The 12,700-nt window shown below is 47.0% G+C and overlaps 1 protein-coding gene across 1 annotated transcript in view; it reads right to left on the bottom strand.

The window, feature by feature from the left end:
* Positions 1–12,700, bottom strand: part of UMPS (uridine monophosphate synthetase) — a 32,270-nt gene that overhangs the window by 2,305 nt on the left and 17,265 nt on the right. Inside the window, exons 2-5 of the mRNA XM_041002888.1 lie at positions 10,094–10,247; positions 6,964–7,635; positions 4,470–4,645; positions 2,846–2,960 (exon numbers count right to left, since the gene is read on the bottom strand). Coding sequence (XP_040858822.1) covers positions 2,846–2,960; positions 4,470–4,645; positions 6,964–7,635; positions 10,094–10,247 — 1,117 coding nt within the window. The remainder of the gene's footprint in view (positions 1–2,845; positions 2,961–4,469; positions 4,646–6,963; positions 7,636–10,093; positions 10,248–12,700) is intronic.

Raw genomic sequence — 12,700 nt, 5'->3', positions numbered from 1 at the left:
CCCAGAACAGTGCTGCATGGAGAGGAGCCAAGGCCTGCTTTAGTCTGCCTGCTACAAGGGTGCCTTTGGAGCCTAAGGTTGCTGCACCCAACCACACGGGATCCTGGCCAGGCTGTAAGTCCGTGGCTTGGGCCTGGAACCATTACCATCCGACCAGTGCAGATTTCACAGGGTCTCTTTGATACTCTACACCCAAAGGGGAGGTAAAGGCAATCCTTTGGCCACCCCCTGACCTGGGTTGTGCTCTTGAGTTTCGTCTTGCAGGTGAATGCTAGAGTTGAACAAGCCTGGAAGAAGCACTTCCCATCCAGCTGGGCATGGATGACAGCTCAATGCTGCTGCAGCGTTCCCATCTGTAAGTACTGGTCTGGGAGCAGGGGTCTGGGAGCTCACCACAGCAGGAGTACAGCAGCCCCAAGCTCGGCTTAAGTCTTACTCCTCAGGGCGTAAGACCTGGCTGCCCCAGCTGGCACTTGGGTCATATCTATCTCACAATGCCACAGGTCATCTGCCTGGTTCTGGGACAGAACTAAAGGGTTTTTTTTTCCCCCAGATATACTAAGAGGAGGAGAGACAGAGAGGAAGATCTTCCGTCCGATGACTCACTCCCCAAGTGAGCGCAACGGCCGATGCCGCTGCTATGCCGATCCAAAGCCAGGATCCAGGAACTTCTTCCAGTTCTCCCACACGGGTGCAGGGTCTCCCACACGGGTGCAGGGTCCCAAAGCTTTGGGCCATCCTCGACTGCTTTCCCAGGCCACAAGCAGGGAGCTGGATGGGAAGTGGAGCTCCCGGGATTAGAACCGGCGGCCATATGGGATCCCAGCGCGTTCAAGGCAAGGACTTTAGCCGCTAGGCCACGCCGCCTGGGCCCAGGCCTAAAGGTTTTACCTGGGGTTAAAGGCCTTTGGAGTGTTAGCTGCCTTTGGGCTGAACTGTAGCCCACACAGCTGTCCTGCCTTTCAGGTGGTCAAGGGCCTAAGAAGGTTCAAAGGCTTGGTATGCAGCAGGTTCTACATATCACAACAGGCCAGGTACTTAACTCCCTGACCCCAAGAGGGATGCCAAGGTTAGGAGGGAAGTGACACATGCAATCACTGAAACCTGCCATAAAAGTAGATCTCCCGTCCAATGATTCACTCCCCAAGTGAGCGCCATGGCCAGTGTGGCGCCGATCCAAAGCCAGGGGCTTCTTCCAGGTCTCCCACATGGGTGCTGGGTCCCAAAGCTTTGGGCCATCCTCGACTGCTTTCCCAGGCCACAAGCAGGGAGCTGGATGGGAAGTGGGGCTGCCAGGATTAGAACCAGCACCCCAGGCATGCAAGGAGAGGACTTGAGCCACTAGGCCAGGCCCTGCGTGAACATTATTGTTCTGCCTCCTCAAAGATGAGTTTTGATGGAAAAATAGTTTGAAATAGGCACTGAAGACCTCTCAACCAAGTGGAAGAATGGACAGAAGCCTCCAATTATACCAAAAATGAACTGCATTTCCCACTAAGTACAAAAAGGAAAATTAAGTCCTGCTGTTCTAGAAGTTTTCTAAAAGGATAGCCCCTAATTATCCTACTTAGTCATAATACTGAGGGGCAAACAGGTACTGCCTGCTCTGGGCCACCACACTGCTCATGTGCCTGTTTACAGAGTACTCCACACACAGGGACAAGGTTACCAGATGGCAGGGCCAGGAGCCCAAAATGCCGAGTTGCCCATATAGTATGTACAATCTGAGGAAGCACAAGAACTACAACATTCTTTGCTTCCAAAGGGACATCTATTAATTTCTTAATTTGGAGAGTTCTTATGTTGCATATACGCTAAAGAGCTGGGATTGTGGCACAGTGGGTTAAGATGTGAGCATTGGGTTGAGTCCCAGCTGTTCAGTCACAGGCTCCTGACAAAGCAGCCATTTGAGGGGGAAGTGTTGTCTTTAAAGCAGATTAACTGCTAGGCCACCACGCAGGGCCCAGCTGAAGTCCTCACCTTAAACATGGGTGCCAGCTTGTGTCCTTGCTGCCCTGCACCTGTGGGAGACCCAGAAGAAGCTCCTGGCTTGGCACAGTCACTTGGGGAGTGAATCAGCTTCCTCTCTGTATCTGATTTTGAAATAGAAATAATTAAAAAGTCTTTAAAAGTAGATCAGCTGGGTCTGGTGCAATGGATCATTGGCTAATCCTCTACCTTCTCATCCAGCTCCTTGCCTGTGGCCTAGGAAGGCAGTCGAGGAGCCCTGCGCCGACCTGGAAGAAGCTCCTAGATTTTGATCAGCCCAGCCATGGTGACCACTTGGGGAGGGAACCAGTGGACGGACAATCTTCCCCTTTGTAAATATGATGTGCCTTTCCAATAAAAAAGCATCTTTTGACTTCTGTCACAGCAGAGAGAAGCCAGAGATAACAGGTTTTTCTGAGGGGTGTAAGTTTTACAGAGGACCTAACATTCGAGTCATCACATTCTGGGGGACAGAGAAATATTACCAAGTACATTCCAGGAGCCACCAAGGGGAACCACAGCATCCACCCAAGAGAAAAAAGCTTAAATGAGTCTAGAGAACATTTACATATTCCTATAACCCAGACTCCTCCTGGCTGAGAAGACTCTCAGCACCACTGCTTTTCAGCCACACCACCTCTTCCCAGGCTTGGGCACGCTGGAAAAGCCGAGTTCCTGAACTCCACGCTGCAGTCATTTTGCTCTGGTAGCAGGTTCATTCAGAACAGATAATTTTCAACAAAAGTGCTTTTTTACATTTTAATTCTAAAGTTAGATTGCAAGCTACTTTGCAAACCCAAGAAGGCTTCTCTTTAGCAAGCTTATAGCATCAGCAACAATGAATGCATGAACTTACCACCTGCTTCTAATTGAACTCCTGGAGTTAAATGAAGGAACTCTGGCTTTGCACTAACACGGGATCCAGAGATAAAACCAATCACAAATTCAGAATGTTCCTCGGCCATTTTAACCTAAATGGGATGTAGCAGAACATATCGTGAGAAGGCATTTAATCAGAACATCTGTAAAAGGAAAAAAAACACCCTCTAGTAATTAGTTTAGAAACTGCTATATTACTGGTAACTTTTTCCATTTCATACATGTAAATTTTGCACAAGCTAAGATCTAAAACAGGTCACCTCGCATAAATGAAATGTTTCACTAACATAGAGGCCAGTGCTGTGGTGCTCCAAGTTAAGCCACCAGCTGTGGTTCTAGCCTTCCAATCCAGCTCCCTGCTGGTGTGCCTGGGACACCTCACAGGTGGTCCAGGCTCTTGACTTTGCACTGGTCCGACTGCAGCCACCAGCAGCTGTTTGGATGGCAGCTCTGCTCTTTCTCACTCTGCCTTTCCCTTTCTCTGAAAGTGCCTTTTGGAAAAATAAACCTTAAGGAAAAACGAAATCCCTAAGCCAACAAGCTATCCCGAAGGGTTCATTACAATGCAATGAGCAAGAGGAAAGCTGCCCATCTATGCTGCACAGCCATCACACACAGCCACATTTCCAAGAGCTAAAGAGCTCCCCGCTTCACCATGTCCCCCTTCACAGCATCTACTGTCCACTGGTCTCCCTCATTCAGACATTACCTTCCATCAAAGTGGATTCTTTAGCAGGTCAGCCTGACTTTCTGATGAGCTCTTCCACCACATTCTCACTATTCTGCTGTTCTCACCAAGGACTAGCGCCAACAAGCATGCACCTTGTCCATACCCATACCAAGAACCACAACCCTGGAGGTCAGGTATTCATCATCACTTCAGGGGTGCGGTTAAAGCTTGACTCTTGGGCCAACTATGTTACGGTCTATGAAGAAATTTGGAAATGAACTTCCAATGACAGTTTTAGAAGTAGTCTGTAAAAGTCTACCCCTGTGGCAGTCCCTGATGGGCTGGCCTACATCTGGCCACTGCAGCCATTCAGGGAGTGAGCAAGCAGACACAAGACTGATCGATTTCTCTCTCCTCCTCTCTTTCCTTTAAGTTTCATATTTAAAATATAAAATGCTATTAACTACCAGGGCTAGCACTGTGGTGTAGCGAGTTAAAACTACTGGGACAATGGGATCCCACAGGGCCACCAGTTGGAGTCCCAGATGCTCCGCTTCCAATCCAGTACCATGCTAATGTGACTGGGAAAACAGCAGAAGATAGCCCACGTTCATGGACCCCTGCCATCCATGTGTGAGACCCAGGCTCCCCCCACTGCAGCCCTGGCCTCCACAGTAATCTGGGGAGTAAAGAAGCAGATAGAAGTTCTCTCACTCTCCCCCTCCAATTCTTTCAAAATAATCTTTTTAAACAAAATGCCAGTAGCTATTAAGGCACCCTAAACAACTGGTATTTAACCACTGTCACCCTCCCAAGAGCTGACTCCCCAGCAGGGCTGCCCAGGATCCTGAGGCAGGCACTGTCTTGTGGTCCCAGAACATGTAGGTAGAACAGCACTGCCTTTCCTCGCCCCAATCCTCAGGTCACTTACTGCTGCTTTAGTGTAGCTGCCGGTGGCCAGGTTACCGGCGGAGCTCATCTCGGCGATGAGCAGGCACCCCCGATGCAGAGGCAGTCCCACTTCCTGCAGGCCCTTCACAACTCCTGCACCAGGCACCACATGGGCATTGACAAGGTCTGCCCAGGAAGCTATTTTAAAAACACCACCTAACAGGGAGAAGAAAAGGTATTTTCCAATTTCACACCAAAATCTCTAATCATTTACCCTCAACAACAATACAAAACAATCTCCCAGTAGCATTTCTGAAAGGGCAGTATGCTTCTAAGACTAGGGACCAGTGTGATAGCTCAATTCTTATCCTCCTACCAGTGCTGGGATCCCCCAAGGGCACTGGTTCCTGTCCCAGCTGTTCCACTTCCCATCCAGCTCCCTGCTTGTGGCCTGGGAAAGCAGTGGAGGACGGCCCAGAACTTTAGGATCCAGTACCCACGTGCGAGACCTGGAATAAGCTTTTGGGTTAGATTTCAGAATGACTCAACTCAAGGTCTTTGCAGCCACTTGGGGTGTGAGCCAGCAGACAGACGATATTTCTGTCTTCTCCGTAAATATGCCTTTCCAATAAAAGTAAAAATATCTTAAAAAAAAGGGGGGGGGGATCTAAATAATTCTAGCCAGAAAGAATCAGCTATTTGTCCAGGCGGAGAACAGAGGGGGAGATGCTTGCAACTCCTCCACCTGGTGGGTCCCCAGGCTCACTAATTCCGGACTGCTTTCTCTTACAGGCAGAGAGCAAGGAAAATAAAGCTCTTGCAATTAAAATGGCCTCATGGAAGATGGGTGTTTCGGAAGTCTGTGTTGGCAAACCTCCTCCTTCAGAGGCCACGGTTTCCTTTCCGCAGCAGCTTCCCTCTCTCCACATGCCCATATGTTCTCTTAGCGATCCTCGACTTCTCAGATTTCAGCAGGCAATTCTGTTCATCTTACAGGGTAGCAGAAAAACCACGATTTCTGCCAAAACTATGCCAACTCAAACACAGAAAGGTTTTAGTAACTATTGGTCAATAAGCCAGCCTATAAGCTAAGCACATGAAAGATCATTCCAAGGGAAAAAGCTTGGCAATATGCATACATTAAGAAAAATCAAGACACCTCAAAGATTCTTAGGATGAGTTAAAAATATGACCAAGTATATTATAAGACCAAGTAAAAAACCATTATGTATGTATAGATAACATCAGTTAGATTTAAAAAAAAAAAAGCAAATTTACATAGGATAGTACTTATCAGTATTTTTCAAGTTCTAGTTGGGAGGAAAAAAAAGTGTGTCAACAAATCCTTCTTGCCTGAAGACAAATGGTCACATTTTTTACCATTCTCTCATATGCTGTATCGGTAACTTGCTTTCTTTTTTTTTTTAAAGATTTATTTTTTATTACAAAGTCAGATATACAGAGACACAGAGGAAGATCTTCCATCCAATGACTCACTCCCCAAGTGAGCGCAACGGCCGATGCTATGCCAATCCGAAGCCAGGATCCAGGAACTTCTTCTGGGTCTCCCACATGGGTGCAGGGTCCCAAGGCTTTGTGCCATTATCAACTGCTTTCCCAGGCCACAAGCAGGGAGCTGGATGGGAAGTGGAGCTCCCGGGATTAGAACCGGCGGCCATATGGGATCCCAGCGCATTCAAGGTGAGGACCTTACCCAGTAGGCCATCCCGCCGGACCCTGTAACTTGTTCTCAAAACTCAAGTTCTGTTAGGGCCATTGTCATCTTAGTCTGCCCAGAATTCATGTATCCTGCCTTCTGGTTTCAACACCTCGCTTTTCTTATTTTTAAAGATTTATTACTTAACTGGAAAGTCAGATTTACAGACTGAAGGAGAGACAGAGAGAAGGATCTCCCATCCACTGTTTCACTCCCCAAGTGACCACAATGGCCAGAGCTGAGCCAGCTGAAGCCAGGAGCCAGGAGCTTTCTCCAGGTCTCCCATGTGGGTACAGGGTCCCAAGGCTTTGGGCCATCCTCGACTTGCTTTCCCAGGCCACAGGTAGGTAGCTGGATGGGAAGTGGATACAAACCAGCGCCCATTTGGAATATTGGTGTATGTAAGTCGAGGACTTTAGCCACCAGGCTACCACTTTGGGCCTGCAGCTCACTTTTTCTATATTAAAATTGTTCCTACTGCATTTGCAGTAAAAGAGGTTTACATGGACAGTTAACCATCTCACATCTGCAGTAGGCTTACTGCCCTGGTCAGCTACCAAAGTCATCTCTACCCTGGCCATGACAGGTGGTTTGGGGTGGGCAGAGAGAGTGGGCCTACCTGAGGAAGACGTCAACAGGGGAGAAAGCAGAGTTGACAGATGGAGAGAAAGAAGTCCAGAATCGCTCGAGCTCCTGGATCCAAACATGCTGGACAACCCGCTTTAGGGCTGGACTTATGAGGCAAGACACTTCCTTTTCTTCTTCAGCCAGTTTTAAGCTGGCCTTGATTCTTGCTGATTCCTCAACATACACTTACCTTCATACTGCTTTTTCACTGTGTTGCCTATATCTGCGAATTTCCGGTCCTCAAATACTAGAAACTCGTGGCGTTCTGCCAGCGCGGTCAACTGCTTCACCACATCCAGCGTGAAATCATTGAGAATGTCCACGTGGGTCTTGAGCATGCAGATGCTGGGTCCTAACGTGTCAGCCAGCTCCAACAGCTCTCGGGCCTCGGACACATCAGCGGACAGGCACAGATTGGTCGCCTTCTTCTCCATAAGCCTGAAAAGCTTTGATGCCACTGGGTGGACCCCGGGCAGCTCAGCACGCGCAGCAAAGCTGAGCTCTTTGGATGCTGCCTTCACGGAAGGGAGAGAGCCATTAGGATTGGCTGCTGTGAACACATTCTCCTGAATAAACCTCTTCACTCGCCCTACCGTCGGGGCATCGATTTTTTTCTGCTGCTCCAGAATCTCCAGCATCTTGGACAGCGTGCACACCGAGTGCAGGCGGATGCCATGTGACTGCAGCTTGTCCTTGCCGCCCTGCTCTCGGTCCAGCAGCACAACGGCGTCCGTGACCTTCAAGCCCTCCCTCTGAAGCACCTCCACGGTTTCCAAAACACTGGAGCCACTTGTGACAACATCTTCAATGATTAAACATGTGTCTCCCGGGTTAATTGTTCCTTCCACAAGGCGCTTAGTACCTAGGAAAGAAAGCATTCTATTGATTACAACTTAAAAATACGTGTTTACGCTTCCAAAGGTACGGTGCTGTGTAGCCTGGCACATACTCATTGAAGGCTGGATGCTTTAAGTCTTGTCTGGCAAGCCATTTGGAGCTACTTCTTCATCTTATTTCTGACTTCTGATGAATCTTCAGTGTGCCAATGATGACTGCTTTCTTTGCTGTCTATATTCTGTCATTTACACACAGAATATTTATAGTCAAGCTGGGAAACAACCATCACTTAGTGCTTCATGGCCACATTTTCAAACATGGAATTTCTTGAAAGATCAGGAACATTAAAAAGCAGAATAATCCATCATCAATGAGATCATTCTTTTTTCTATCAAACATGCATCACTCACCATCAGTCACACTGGCCATCTGAAGCTATGAATTCAGGAGGGAAAATATTCAACAACCTAACCAGTCTTATGAATTACTTAATACAGTATGTCTAAATATAAACTGTACTGCAGGCTATACCAAGATTACCACAGAACACAGACCACAGCTATACACAGCCTCATCGGGGTGGAGATACATGCTTCCCACTACCTGCGTCTTGTTTTGAAACACAAAGTTGGTGGGCATTCTGCCGCCTGAGCTGTACCACAAGCACTGCCTTGGCACTTGCATATCCCTTTCCTCCCCTGATGCGCTAGGAAACCCAAGTGAATCAGCTTAGACTAGACCACAGAATCCTGAGCACTTATAAATAATCACATTCTAGAAACACTTCTCAGGACATACAATAGAAATAATAGTATCCTACTGACAGAGATCCTTGAGATCCTTGAGTTCAAAAAAAATGGAACATGGGCCTACCGTCATGGCTCTCGCTTCAGAAGTGCCAGTATCCCATATGGCACCGCCACTCCACTCCCCATCCACCTTCCTGCTTGTGGCCTGGGGAAGCAGTAGAGAATGGCCCAAAGCCTTGGGACCCTGCACCTGCATTGAATAACTGGAAGAAACTTGTGGCTTCAGATCGGCTCAGCCCTGGACACTTGGAGAGTGAACCAGGGGATGGAAGACCTTTCTCTGTCTCTCCTTCTCTCTGTAAATCTCGTCTGCCTTTCCAATAAAAGCAAATCTTAAAGGCGGGGGGGGGGGGGGGGGGGAGGTAGAATACTTTGGTATTAAGAATATCTTTCTTTTATTACAACCTCAAACAAAAACCAAAACCAAACAACTCAATCACATTTATTTTATATCCTCTGCCCCTCCATGATTTTTAGGGGCTGGCATTGCAGTGCAGAACATTAAGCTGCCACTTGTGACACTGGTATCAGATATTGCAGCATCAGCTCAAATATCAGCTTCTTCGCTTTCTCTGCACTCCCTGCCAGCGGTTGGGAAAGCTCCAGATGATGTACTTGGGCTCCAACCACTCACAAAGGAGATCCAGTTACAGGCCACGGAGTTTGGTCTGGACCAGCTCCCAGCTGTTGTGGGCTTTCGAGGAGTAAACTGATCTCCTTTGAAGATCACAGTAATTCCACCTTTCAAATAAATAGTTTCATTGTGTGTGTGTGTGTGTGTGTGGTTTCTTTGTTGTTGTTAATTTTTATTGGAAAGTGCAGATTTACAGAGGAGGACAGACAAGGAAAGATCATACATCTGCTGGCTCAATCCCCAAATAGCTACAAGGACCAGAGCTGAGCTGCTCTGAAGCCAAGAGCCTCTTCTGGGTATCCTGCACGGTGCAGGGTCCCTAAGACTTGAGCAATCCTCCACTGCCTTCCCAGGTCACAAGCAGGGAGCTGGATGAGAAGTAGAATAGCCAGAACACAAGCTGGTCCCCATATGGGATGCCAGTATTTGAAGCTGGAGGAACAGCTTGTTGAGGCTGGCACCAGCCATTCACATAAATAAATATTTTAACAAAATGTTTAGAATGCATCTGTGAAAGATAAGGACTCTTACAAAATTATTATTGAACCAATATAAAAGAACAAAAAGTTCAGTAATTCTTTATTGTTAAATATGAATTCAATTTCAGTATTAATTTTCAGATTTTAAATCAAGCACACCTAATAGTGTGTGCATCCCATCAAACTCTGAAGTTTTTATCTTGCTTTATGAAACTAAGTGTATTCATGCACCACTCTTCATGGAATTTAAACACACATACTGGAAGTGTTTTTAGAACATTCTGCTGAAGGGAAACACCTGGTACGAAAGTCAAGGGTTTTGCAGATAACAATGCAAAATATAAAGTACCCTCTTCTCACTGCCTCATCAATACAAAACATGTCACCCCTAAACTCTGAAGGACAAGAGATCCTTCTGAAGCAACAGTTAACAAGCTGTGAAGCAATGCTAAATGACCTGAAGCATACTCCAGAGGAACCTGGTATACTACCACTGCCTGAGGAAGAAAACTGTTAACAGTGTTAGGTTACAGATTTAAGGCTTATGCTTTGATATTTTACCATAATCCTTGCTTTCTTTCCTTCTAATAAGCATTGGAATTTGATTGGTCGAACAGATAACGGTAGCCAGTGGCAAAGCTGTGTAAGGCACTCCACACACAGTGTCAAAGTTGATCCCCGCATTTTGAGCAGTTTGGAATAAGATATCTGCAACCTGTAAGACAACAAACAGAAACTATTATCAGTATTGCAGAGAATCAAGATGGCAGGATAGGGTAGGGAAATGTTTAAACGGATGGAGAAACATTTAATCAGCATGAAGCAGAGAGGACACATTCCAGGAAATAGGAAAGGACAGAACAATAGCAGAGGGGTACCTGGAGACTGACAGACACAGGAAAGCAGCGAAAACAATGGTATGGTGTTGCAGTGACTAATAATGCAGTGACATTCAGCAAACAGCCAGAACACTACCAGCAATCAGGTGGGAAGGGACTTTCACTGGGAGCTTGAGAGGTGAGCCCAGACAAGAACTGTCTGTCCTACTGGTCTGTTTGATTTGATCAGGAGCAGAGACAGAGCAGCAGATCCCAGATGGGCAGTGAGAAAAGGGGGGGATTTCCCAGCACAGTCAAGCCACCGAGAGCCAAATTGGGCACCATTTTGCATAAGCACGCAAAGGCAAGGGAAAGGACTGAGCATATGCTGAGCTGGGAGTGAACTCATTTTTGACTTAGTGAACTGCAGCAACGCAGCATACTACAGGTTCCACCCAAGACAGGTCTGGGTAGCCTTCAGATCTGATGGCCAGCAGATCAAGAACTCTAATAGTGGTATGTCAGGCCCCATTTTGTACACTGTGACAAAAGTTTAAGACTGCAGGGACAACTGTGAATTGTGCATGTGCTAAGCTGGGAGAGAACTCATTGAGTTCCGTGGATTGTACTAGTCCCACAGGAAAATAATACCGACAGTGGCAGCGTATGAGTAAAATAGGTCCACGTGGCACCCAGACCTAACGTCCAACAGGTTCCGACAAGATCAGCGCCACCAATAACCTAGCTATATAGGACACCTGGTGTCTCCCTAATCTGGGGACCTGCTCCAACCAGAAGTGAGAGAAAGGTTGTGAGAGAAAGTGAGAGAAAGACAACAGTGCAGCCTCAGCATGGTATCCCAGGAGGTGGAGACTGGTGAGCCAGGAGTTGGGGCTACAGAGTTCTTGATGGAAGTCTAACATAAGAACCCAGACCTGCAACTCGCTGGAGGGAGTGACACAACTGGCCGCAAGCAAAGAGCTGTGTACCAACTGCAATAAGTAAAATCAAACTGCAGACCTGTGGGTGACACAGCTTAGAAACCTGCCCCAAGGAGAAGACTCTGCTAACCAGAAGTACCATGACCAAGAGCAAAAGAAGAGACAAAGGTACAATGAATATGACTGAAGACTTCCCTTCAAAGGGGCAAAACCCTTTACCAACCTCAGAGTTCACTGAGAAAGACATCGAGAAAATGAGGGACACAGAATTCAGAAAACTCATCAAAGTTTCTGATCAAAAATGAGAAGCACATATAAGAGTTCAAAGAAATTAAGGAATATATTACACAAGAAAAAAGCAGCAATAAAGCAAATCAAAGCTGGTATCAGAAATTAAGAACACAATAGAGCAAATTAAAAGTACAGTGGAGAGTCTCCAAAATAGAATGAAGCAAGCAGAACAAAAAAAATCTCAGAATTGGAAGATACTTCCTGTCACCAGGGGGAGTAAAACAAAAAGCTGGAAGCAGAGTTGGATCAGGCCAAGAAAAGCATTCAAGAATTGAAAGACACAATTAAAAGGCCAAATCTAAGAGTTATTGGAGTCCCAGAAGGTGTAGAAAGGGAAACTGGTTTTACAGATGTATTTAATGAAACAATAAGTGAAAATTTCCCTAATCTGGAGAAATTGGGAAATAACATCCAGAAGGGGTACAGAATGCCCAACAGGCTTGATCAAAAGCGATCTTCACCACAACACATGATAATCAAGCTCTCTTCAATTGAACATAAGGAAAAGATCCTTAAATATGCACGTGAAGATCCCTGATGCCAGCCACCATGTGCATGTGGTGAGTTGTCCCCAGGCCTGCCTGGGTTCGGGGACTGCTCCCTTCAGGGAGAGTACACAGACCTGGGGGGGGGGGGGAGAATCTCCATGAATTGGCAGGCTTGGGGTCCACCCACCACCCTACTGAGCGGTGGATGGAATTGGGGAGGGGCACGATCTTGGGCCTAGGGGTTTGAACTTCCTGCAGCCTGCTGGCTGATCTCAGGCCAGGGCATCTTCATGCTCAGATCCGTGACACCAGCCACCACATGCACGTTGTGAGATGTCCCTGGGTGGCCAGTGCACCATTTGGCACCAGGCTCAGTCTGCTAGCTGTCCGGCCAGGAGCTCTAGGGTTTTGGTTCTTTGAATCACTGCTTACTTAGCTCCAGGTTGAACCCATGTGCTTCTAGGACGTGAAGCATTCGTAAAGATTCCCAATGACAGTAACTCTTCCTTTGAAGAGCTTGTAATCACTGAATAATGCTGACCACCGAACACCAGTCCATGACAATGCTAAAGGCTTGGGGCTTGTCTAGCAGGATCATATCCCATTACTTGACATGATGATGGATCAGGA

The sequence above is a fragment of the Ochotona curzoniae genome, unplaced genomic scaffold (genome assembly GCF_017591425.1).
Source record: "Ochotona curzoniae isolate NIBS_2020 unplaced genomic scaffold, NIBS_Ocur_1.0 scaffold_2587, whole genome shotgun sequence".
NCBI classification, from domain to species: Eukaryota; Metazoa; Chordata; class Mammalia; order Lagomorpha; family Ochotonidae; genus Ochotona; species Ochotona curzoniae.
Note: the sequence above shows the minus strand (reverse complement) of the source record. Positions and strands in the feature narration are given on the sequence as shown.